The sequence below is a fragment of the Salvia splendens genome, chromosome 12 (genome assembly GCF_004379255.2).
Source record: "Salvia splendens isolate huo1 chromosome 12, SspV2, whole genome shotgun sequence".
Classification (NCBI taxonomy): domain Eukaryota; kingdom Viridiplantae; phylum Streptophyta; class Magnoliopsida; order Lamiales; family Lamiaceae; genus Salvia; species Salvia splendens.
Window position 1 is genome coordinate 5,448,274 of NC_056043.1, and position 10,959 is coordinate 5,459,232.

General features: G+C 37.3%; 1 protein-coding gene across 1 annotated transcript; it reads left to right on the top strand.

Moving 5' to 3' along the window:
- The first annotated feature begins 1,757 nt into the window (after positions 1 to 1,757).
- LOC121756802 (3-isopropylmalate dehydratase large subunit, chloroplastic-like) lies at positions 1,758 to 8,679 on the top strand. Its single transcript, XM_042152196.1, has 15 exons — positions 1,758 to 1,889; positions 2,004 to 2,147; positions 2,237 to 2,407; positions 3,142 to 3,294; positions 3,395 to 3,463; positions 3,606 to 3,722; positions 4,067 to 4,141; positions 4,224 to 4,301; positions 4,408 to 4,503; positions 4,720 to 4,769; positions 5,090 to 5,144; positions 6,467 to 6,598; positions 6,924 to 6,971; positions 7,073 to 7,231; positions 8,382 to 8,679. The coding sequence occupies exons 1-15, from the start codon at positions 1,842 to 1,844 to the stop codon at positions 8,517 to 8,519; spliced, it is 1,533 nt and encodes a 510-aa protein (XP_042008130.1). The 5' UTR covers positions 1,758 to 1,841; the 3' UTR covers positions 8,520 to 8,679.
- Positions 8,680 to 10,959: the final 2,280 nt, after the last annotated feature.

Here is a 10,959-nt window from a genome sequence, read left to right on the forward strand (position 1 = left end):
CCGCTCCCGTCCCGTTCCCATTCCGTGCCGGGTGCCGACGGCACGTAACGCGGCACGGAACAAGCCGCCACGCGCCTGGGCGACGTGGCCGATCCCCGTGCGTGCGTGCTTCCCACTCGCCGGCCCGCGAGTGGGACACGTCAGCAATGACGCAATAATTATTTTTTTTTATAAAAATCGAATTTTAAAAAAAAAAAAATTTTTTTTAAACGGTAACATTACCGTTTTTTTTAACTTTTTCTTAATTTTTTTAATTTTTATTTTTATTTTCTTATTCTATAAATACACCTAATTCATTCATTTTATACACAACTACACATCTATTCTTCCTACATCAACATCAATTTCTCTCCAATTTTCATATTCTATCTCTTCAAAAAATGTCCGGCGACGGCAATTACGGTGGTGGCGGCGCCGGAGGGTGGGATCTCAACGCGTTCGGCGATTGGGAGACCATGTACAACACACTTGGTGGTTCTGGGTCATCGACGCCGGGCACGCAGGGGTCGGCGACGCCGGGTGGGTACCAACCACCCACTTTCGATGTGGATGCCTACGCTCGAGGCTCCGGCTCGCGGCTTTCCCAGGGTTTGTCCCAGATTCGGGAGGATATCCCCGTTGAACCCACTCAGGGAGGAGGCCGAGGCGGTGGAAGCTACAGGGCTGCGTCTGAGGCACCCGAGGAGGATGAGGAGGAGGAGCCGGAGGATCTGGGCCGGCATCCCTCACCGTCTCATATGATCCCATCGTCGGCAACCAACAAGCCGCCAAGTGCTTCTGGGAAAAGGTCCGTGATGTCTACCACGAGACTAAGCCGAAAGGGGCCCGGAAGCGCAAATATACAATGCTTCGTGCTCACTTTGGCCGAGTCGATTTACAGGTCAAAAAATTCTGCGGGATCTACTCCTCCGAAGCGGCGCACTACCAAAGCGGAGCTTCGGGCGCCGACATACTGAGGGCGGCTATGCGCGCCTTCCACCAGGACACCGGTGTACAGTTCAAATATGTTGATATTTGGCAGCTCGTCAAGGACGAGGAAAGGTGGGCCGGTGGTGTCCGCTCCAGCTCGGGATCAACCTCAAAGCGGACGAAGCACACGACGAGCGGCCAGTACTCGTCTGGTGACACCGATGCGCCCAGTGATCGTGGCACGCAGGAGGTTGGGGTTACGGCCGCCGAGTACGAGGGATCTAGCCGTGGGCGCCGTCGTCCGCAAGGGACGAAGGCGGCGAAAGCGGCTAGAGCGAGGAAGGGCCGAGGAGAATCAAGCCAGTCGGCCTCGGGATCGGGCTCACAAGGAGGCTCGAACACACTTATGGTGGCGTACATAACCGCCACAATGGCGGACACTTCCCGCTTCTCGTACGCCCAATTCACGGCCTGGTGGAACGGAATTGTGCATATGGCAGGACTACTTGGTCTTCCCCCTCCCCCTAAACCTCGACCGCCTCCGGAGGATGATTCGCCGGCGGAGTAGTTTTTTTATTTTCCCACGTTTAATTGTGTGTTTTTTATTTTTTTAGGATTTGAATTGTGTGTTTTTTTTAATTTTTTTAAGTTTAAGTTGTAATTTTTTTTAATATTGTGTGTTTTTTAATAAAGTATGTTTGTTTTTTAATAAAGTATGTTTGTAGTGTGTTTATTTAATTTAATTTAGTTGGAAATAAAAATAAAAATTGAAATAGAATGAATAGTAATTTAAGGAACGGTTAAGGAACGGTTAAGGAACGGAGGGTTGCAGGTTCCGTTCCTTAGTTAAGGAATGGAGTAAAAAAGTACAGTGGGGCCCTCAAATAGTGGTTTAAGGAACGGTATAGGAACAGCGTTGTGGATGGCCTAAGATGTCTTCATCTGCTGTAGGTCCGACCTCCTCTTTCCTTGCTGACAAGGTTTGTGTGCTTGAAGAAGTCGCAGCTTTTCATATATTTTCCTCCAATTCATGGGACGTGTAGTTAATCGAGAAAGTTTACATAATTTCCCCATTTTTGCATTTGTGTTTGCAGAAAATTTTGGGATTTTCAGCTTCCTGTGCCCAGCCTTCTTCATTTCCCTGTTCCCCGCAGCTTTCCACAAAAAGGGCTTCCAACAAAATAGTTTCCGTAATGACGCCTCAGCAATCTGAGCGCAAACCATCGGCGACGGGAGCGGTGATTAGTTTAATTTTTTGTTTAGATTTCAAATTAAATGGAGAGGTTTTTTTATTTTGATGGTTTTTGGAAAAAAAAAACAATTGTAGCTTAAGACTGGGATGACCATGACTGAGAAGATACTGGCGATAGCTTCAGAAAAATCCCAATTGGTTCCCGGTGAGAATGCATGGGTCAATGTGGATATTTTGATGACACATGATGTTTGTGGCCCTGGTTCCATTGGGATTTTCAAGAAGGAATTCGGCCAAAATGCAAAGGTATTTTTTGTTTTTGAAAAAAAGTATTTTCTTGGTTGACATAATCTTAACAAGAAATATGTGTTGTTTCTGAGTATTGAATTTAGTGTTTATAGTCATTGGAACATCTTGAGATCATGTATTACATTCCATGCTTGACCTCGTTTTCTTTGCTATGTTATATAGCTGGAATGAGTATTGTGTGTCGTATTTATTTGTATTCTTTGATGAATAAAGTGTACTGGTTGAGGATGTGTATGTGTCCTCGTCTTCTCCGTAGCGACTAGTGAGTCTCTGTGTGGCCATTGATAGAAGCAACTGGGCACTTAATACGAAAATATAACTTAGCAAGTACAAACTGAAGGCATATCATATTTAAATTTCTGATCATTTATCTCTTGGATTTGTATGTGGATCTTAGTTAAACACTTTATTTTAGAGTTATAAAAAGGAGAATTTTGCGTGGTACTTCATGCCTTAATTTCTTGTATTCCATTTTGCCACTTGAAGTTAGGGTCTTGGTGCTATTCCACAATTTTGAAAAGCTTAAGTTATGTTCTTCTACAGATATTTTTGGATGTTTTTTTTTTGACGTTATTGTGTATGCTGTTCTCAAAACAAAAGGAAAAGTTTGGCGTATATTATCTGGCTGAAAGTATTTTTTGTTGTCTGCTTGTTACACTTTCCTAAACCGTTATTATACATTTCAGTGTGCCTATCTCACTTTATTTGTTGCTTGCTATTTTCTATTGTAGGTGTGGGACCGTGAAAAAGTAGTTATCATTCCTGATCATTATATCTTCACAACTGATGAACGAGCAAATCGCAATGTAGACATCTTGAGGGATTTCTGTAATGAACAAAATATTAAGTACTTCTACGATATTAAAGATCTCGGAAATTTCAAGGTATGACTACTTTGCTACTTGCTGGAACTAGTCACTTACTAACTATCCTGTCAAATGTTTTTTAGAGAAAGCAATTGAGTTTGACCAACTGACATTTTAGGCTAATCCTGATTACAAAGGTGTCTGCCATGTGGCTCTTGCCCAAGAAGGCCATTGCCGGCCTGGAGAGGTATACATGTTAAATATGAAAATGTTCTGTATTAGTGACTTAATGCCCATCTGGCCTCCTCTAGTAACCAAGTTCTAGATGAGGCTGTATTTAATATGATATCAAACCCTCTCATAACTTACGGATTATATTATGCTCCTAGGTCCTGCTGGGTACCGACTCTCACACGTGTACTGCTGGAGCATTTGGTCAGTTTGCTACTGGAATTGGAAACACCGATGCTGGTTTCGTGTTGGGCACTGGAAAGCTTTTGCTTAAGGTATATTTGATTTTACACGTTTTTAACTTGTTTTCATCATGTTTTCTTTTATCCATGCTATAATTTCTTCACGAATTCTAGACTTTAATCACTCAATATCCCGTCCAGTCCCATTTCTTTCTTTACACTCTAATCATGAAGATATTCTTTGGTGGTATTTAATAATTAACCACTAACAGTTTTATTTGAATTGGAAGACTAAAATTTGACTATCTAAGACTAAAATGATACTCACAATTCTGTTTTTTAACGGGCATGACTGTTTGTTAGATTATCTCTCCATGTCTTAGATACTTCTTGATGAACAAATGAATCGGTGAGTATTTTTTGTAACTGCATTTCAGGTGCCCCCAACTTTAAGATTTGTAATGGATGGTGAAATGCCCGACTATCTACTCGCAAAAGATTTAATTCTGCAAGTAAGTACATGCGAGCTTAGAATCATTTGGTAACACGAATATCAAAGGCAACATATTGATTCATGTGTTGTGTATTTTGTAGATTATTGGTGAAATTTCAGTTGCTGGCGCGACATACAAAGCAATGGAATTTGTTGGTTCTACTGTTGAAAGTTTGACCGTAAGTGCATCTAACTACTTCAGTAAATGCATATAGGCTCTTGAGGATAATATCCTGAATTCCCTTTAATTTGTTCTTTATGCAACTTGAAATTTATTTGCTGAAGATGGAAGAAAGAATGACGCTGTGCAACATGGTAGTTGAAGCTGGGGGAAAGAATGGTGTCGTCCCTGCTGATAGTACCACTTACAAGTACCTTGAGGTTAGTTTTAGGAGATATATTCTGTGACCGTAGTATCTGTCTGAACAAAAACACACAGGGTTCACAAATTGCACACAACTAACCAATCATTGTGAATATATGAATAATAAATATACACGCTGGTTCAAGTTTCCTTGTGTTGTAATCTGCTAGAAACGAGAACATCTATATTACAAGTTGTCCTCTTTTTAGTGACATTACTTTTTGGCTGCCCAGGGCAAGACATCTTTGCCATTTGAACCAGTATTTAGCGATGGAGGAGCCAGGTAGTTTGTTGTTACCTTTGCAAGTTGAACAGTATTATGTTTGCGACACTTCTAGTCTTAATCTTAAATCAAATATTAGCAGAGAGAGATTGTGCTAGAATTCTCTTTGACATATTATTTCGGTATTTCCCATCCTTTGTGATATATGGAAACCTCACTTGTGACCTAAATTTGGAATTCCCTTTGACACATTGATCAATATACTTTCCTGTCAATTTTTAATATAACCTAACTATTATGATCTTTTTAGCATCATGTCATTTCTTTAATATGGTAAAGTTGTATAATTGGGTGCTTATGGTCAAATTTCTTTTAATTAGGTTTCTCAAAGAGTACAGATTTGATATTTCAAAGCTCGAGCCTTTGGTCGCTAAGGTGAGTAGTATAAACCTCATTGTTTGTCCTTATATCCTCGTAGGAAATTATCATTAGAGACTTAAATGTTTCATATAGACACGCTGTCTCATTTAGATCTTTTATGAAAGGAAGATTTATTGTATGATAAGTAACTCTTATACTCTTGAGGTGTGTTCTTTTTGATTGAAAAGTGTGGAAAACATATATTTTGGGGTGTGGTTGTTTGTGCTTCTGGTTAATGTACATTCCATTTTAGTTCGCGGTTAATTATGGTTTACGCCTTTCTTTCGGGACAAGTTGTTCAAATGGCCAGACCTTTGGGCCGAATCGCATAAATGGCCTGATCTGTGAAAAAAATTGCAAAAGTAGGGAGACCTTTGAGACTGAGTTGCAAATATGGCCCGTGCCATCATTTTTGGGCTCTGATCCGACTTGGATATTCTAATTTATTTTGTAAACTAGTGGAAAAAGCATTTTTCACTTGAGCATCAAAATGATGTCGTTTGATGCCCAAAATAGTATTTTCTTTCAATGTAATATACAAAATAAAATCAGAACATCCATGCTAAGTTTGGGCCTTCCATGTAAGAATTTTCAGCCCAGCCCAGAAAGCCAAGAAATACAGGCATGAGTCATATTTGCCACTCGTGCCCAAAGATCGGACTTTTTTTGTGGTCATGCCATTTTTGCAACTTGGCCCAAAGATCAAGCCATAAACTCTAATTAACCTATAGATTAATGTGTGAAAAGAAAATATATTCTCTATGTTATAGCTAATGACTTGACATTTCAAGTGCTTGCACAGTCTTCTCTTCCCCCTTCTCTAGTTAATAATATTTGGTTTTATGAATCATAATGTTAGCAATAGGTAAAATTTGTCGAAATGATTCAATCCTTTTTTAATCTTCTGAAGTATTTAATGAAATTAATTACAATTATCAAACTTAAGTTTTATGATTTTGAAGTAATTGAATACTTAAATGATTGTGCAAGGGTATTTTTTACTATCCATTAGGTCAACTGAGTCATGAAAGATGTATATTTTCGGAACACCAATTTGTTAAATCTAAAATGGATCAGCTAGCTTGATCCACGAATCTATTCTAACTCAACAAATTTTAATTTTTAGTGGAATGAGACATATCTGTAAGTCTGTCACACTTGCTGATAATTTTGATGTGTAGTTCTGTTTTTGGAGTATCGATTAACCCAATGATTTTAGGCTACTTCATTAAATGTTTTTTTATTGCGTTTTTGATCAAATATATAGGGAATCCTCCTGTTTTACCCTAAAATATCTAACATCTTTTATACACTGACATAAAATTTATGGATATCAGCCTCATTCTCCCGACAATCGTGCTTTAGCTCGAGAATGCAAAGATGTGAAAATTGACAGGGTATATATTGGATCTTGTACTGGTGGGAAAACAGAAGATTTCATGGCTGCTGCTAAAGTATTCCTTGCTTCGGTAAGTAGCTAAATGTATTGTTTTAGTACTGCCCCTTTTTTGTGATCTCAAATCATGAGAAGCTTGTTATGTATCTTCTGTGTAAACTCAAAATCTGATGCCGTCTAAAACCTTCCTAATTTAGTGCATGCTAGTACTGGAGATGCTCTATTTCTTTATGCACTTAAGTTTATGTGTGATAAATATGTGTGGACCTTTTACCAGTGAATGTTATGGTTTGTGAAAAGTATCATATCAGTTGATTATAAGCATATGTGCTCTCTCAGAAAATCGTCGTTGGGATGCAAAAACTTGCTCGAACTTACACATATTTGCTGATTCACAGGGTAAAAAGGTCAAAGTCCCAACCTTCCTAGTTCCAGCTACGCAGAAGGTATGCTTTTCTAAATTACACATGTTTTCTAAACAGACCAAAGGTAAAACGTCCATTCCAAACATTAAATATTTTGTTTCTAAATTACACATATTCCGCAGGTTTGGATGGATGTATATAGCCTTCCGGTCCCAGGATCGGGTGGGAAAACTTGCTCACAGATATTTGAGGAAGCTGGATGCGACATTCCTGCAAGCCCCAGTTGTGGTGCTTGTTTGGGAGGACCAAGAGACACATATGCACGCATGAATGAAGCTCAGGTATGTACCCATTGTGTTTTATAGCAGTATATGCTAGCTTGACGCCGGTCTCTAAGGAAAAAGGTGATTGAAAAGGCTTTTGCATGTCTGATTACTAGATAAGTTTTTAACTCAAGTTTTCAAAATAATTTTATTTTTAAATTTTGGTGTAATCATGTCCCCAATATAAAGCAATTTTCTGAACATGTTCAATACTTACCTTTTCTCTTTACATCCCCCAACTCACTGAAAAGTTTGGTATATGTCCCAATTGACATAATCTTAGGTGGACTATAGTTAATTGAGGTGATTTTTTTGGGGGTTAATAGTATTTTATTTTCCCAACTTTCATGTTTTTTCTCTTAAAAAACCCTCAGCTTTGGGAGAAGTCAGATGTATAATGCCGTGGACATTTTTTGAATTAAAAAACTGTTGGGGACACACTATTATAACAAAATAGTCACCCCAAGCAAACTGTAAACTACCTTAGATTCTGATGAACTAGCTCATTGTTCTGTTGCTGGAATTGGGTTTTTTGAACTGTTATGCCAAGCGAGAATCAAAAGAAAAGTTAGGGACACAAAACATGATTAACTCAATTATTCAGGAATAAGTAAAGGTCTTGTTTGGGCTTAATATACTCTACTACTTCTCATATTGCTTTTGCATAAATACGCATTTGCTTAACACCACCTCAATATGTAAAACCCATCTAGGGAATTTTGATACTCCCTTTGTCCTTTAAAAATATAAATTTTCTATTTTAGGAAACTTTTTTTTTCTCTAATGAGGTGCGACCCATTCTCTATTGACAATACTTCAATCACTTTCTATCTTATTTTACCAATTGTGCATTAAAACCCATGCCCCTTTAAAAGTTCACACATAACAATGATTAGTTTTACAAGTAAAACGAGGAAAGTTACATATGTAGCATGCAGCACAGAGTTAGGTCCATATGAATAGAGTTCTATGTAATTATAGATTACATTTTTCTGAACTGTTTATAGATGTATATTTTGTTTTTGAGAATATAATTTGTACTTCCTTCATCGTGATTTATTTGTGCTTAGGATATCTTATCGGTTAGAATGATGCATCACAGTTGTATGGATTTATGACAAGAGACGTTATAACAACTAGTGAATATTGCAATCTTGGTAAAATGCAGGTCTGTGTTTCAACCACAAACAGGAATTTCCCCGGGCGTATGGGCCACAAAGAAGGACAGATATATCTAGCTTCTCCATACACGGCTGCTGCATCTGCATTGACTGGTTTCGTCACCGACCCACGAGAATTTATCTAGAGTAACTTTGTGCTCTACTTTTCTGAATGCTGCTTCTGAGTTCTTGACTTCACATGTTGTGATGTGTTAGAACTTGTGTTAGATCTGGAAAGTAGATTCTTCAATAAAGATGATTGCTGGACATGTTTTTTTATTTTATTTTATTTTCTGAAAAAAAGTGGGTGGTCATAAGACTTGGTATGCATGCATGACAAGAAAGAAGAAAATAATCAGTGAAGAGGAGAAATGGAAAAATAATCAGAGCTTCCTCTATCTCAATAATTTAATCCCACGAAATTAAAAGTATCCTACAATTAATTTTACTCTCACGCAGCAGAAAAAAGTACTCTCCAAATCCTACCTATTTTCAGTATGTATAATACTTCCTCCATTATTGAAAAAATATGAATTGTTTTCCTTTTTTTCATTCTTAAAAAGTGTGAACTTTTTAATTTTAGAAACTCTTTTAAATCCTTATCAAACACGCACAACTATATTGATCCACTGTCATGATTCAATTCAAATATGTTTATGTAACCCACCAAAATCTTGGGTTAATTTTCTAGGTTAAAACATAGACGTGAAGATGGGTTTCTCTGGCCATAAAAGTAACATGGACTATTAACTAAAGTAAATATAAGCATCAAACATACGATTAAAGTTTGATAAGAACTTGTAACTTGCTCTAATATAGCCAGCGAGCAACAAAAAAAAAATAATGGCTAAGAGTAACCACTATGGGTAGGACGCGGCTATAGCCGCGTCTGGGGGCGGTGGGCGGGCGGCTATAGTGGGGAAGGTGGGCGGACAACTTTTGGGGGCTATTGGGGCGGCGGACGCGGGATAGCCGCGTTCGGGGCGAGGACGCGGCTATGAAAATGTAGAATTTTGTATTTGGAATTTGGGGGCTATTGGAGGTGTCCACTATAGTGGCGGAAATAGAATTTTGGGACTGTGAACAACAAAATTGGGGCTATGGACAAAAATTGGGGCGGGGCTATTGGGCGTGTCCGCCTTATAGTGGATACCCTTGACTTATGAGATAGGTTAGGTAATGGCTACGAGACCTATTATGATAACAAATGATAAGATGTCACGAAGTAATGACGTTAGATGTATGTATGCAATGTACAAGCCATTTTTTTGTCCTTATGCAACTACTTCACTTTCTAATCTTCACGTAACTGATCTATACTTCACATTTTGATCGTTCTTTTATGCACGTAAATTCATTGCATTGGATCCAACTTATTATATACTTAGTTAATTGGAATATTAGATTTACCCTTTGCTTTATCTAAGTATTATAATGTTTGGATCATTGGACGTATTAATCTAGGGTCATTTTAATTGATAGAGATTAGATTCGCGAACATTTCAAATCTAAGTTGAAATATAACTCAAATATTTTAATGAACATTAATCTAGGGTCATTTTAATGAATTTTTAGTAATTAGGCATAACACATTGTTAGGCCTAATATTTTTCCATGTTCTATTTTATATCTACATGTATAGTCACTTGTTATAGGAGTATTTAATAGGTGGACTTCACATTGCAATAACATATTAAACTAAAATATTGTTTTCCACCTTGGATATATTTTTTCCATTATTTATTTGAGCAACTTAATATTTTCATTTTAATTTGTCTAATACTACTAAACATAAATGGTTGATTTTGTCTCAACGTTTGAGACGTTTAGAATCTCCATTGCATAAAATGTACTGTACACTCTTTTGTTAATCGAGATATTAATGTGGCAACCGGAATTACACCACTATCCTACACATAAGTGTTAGTTTACTCATTTTTTCCCTATAGTTTGAGGCATTGTCATGCCGAAAAACAATGGGAATGGCATGAAGCAAAACAAAAGAGAGAAAAATGGGAATGAATGAGCTACGAAATTTATGGAGGTTTTCAATACAACATACTAGTAATATGTAAGGAACTAGCAATAGTGCCTGTAAATGAAAAGCCTCATAGGATAAAAATCGAGACATTTTAACAGCTAAAGGGCTGTAATTCTTTCGGGTTTATTTCAAACTTACAAAGCGTTGTCTCAAGCGTAGTACTTAGTAAAAGTGTTTATGTCCGAGTATGATTCATTGAAGCATATACTTCCCCGTCTAGTAATAAATGTCTATTTTTTTTATCAATTCAAGTTTTAAGAAATAATTTGATTTTGTAAAAGAAAATGGATAAAAAAATAGTACTATAATGTAAGTCTTAGTTTATATACTCCATTAATTTTATAATAAAAGAATATGAATTAATTAAGTTAATTGAATATGAGGTCTCCTTGCTAAAAGTAATAAATGCTAAAAGTAATAAAAATATAATGACATAATTATTGGCGCGAAAAAGAAAAATAGGACATTAATAATGGAAAATGGATGAAAGGAGTATTAAATGTTTGCAATTTATTGTGAAATACTAATTTTAGGTAAGAAAAATA

Excerpts from the sequence above, each read along its gene's own strand:
- LOC121756802 (XM_042152196.1), top strand. The coding sequence starts at position 1,842 with ATGTCTTCATCTGCTGTAGGTCCGACCTCCTCTTTCCTTGCTGACAAG. Across the intron at positions 3,723-4,066 it reads CTGGAAAGCTTTTGCTTAAG|GTGCCCCCAACTTTAAGATT; the intron begins GTATATTTGATT and ends ACTGCATTTCAG. Across the intron at positions 6,599-6,923 it reads CTAAAGTATTCCTTGCTTCG|GGTAAAAAGGTCAAAGTCCC; the intron begins GTAAGTAGCTAA and ends GCTGATTCACAG.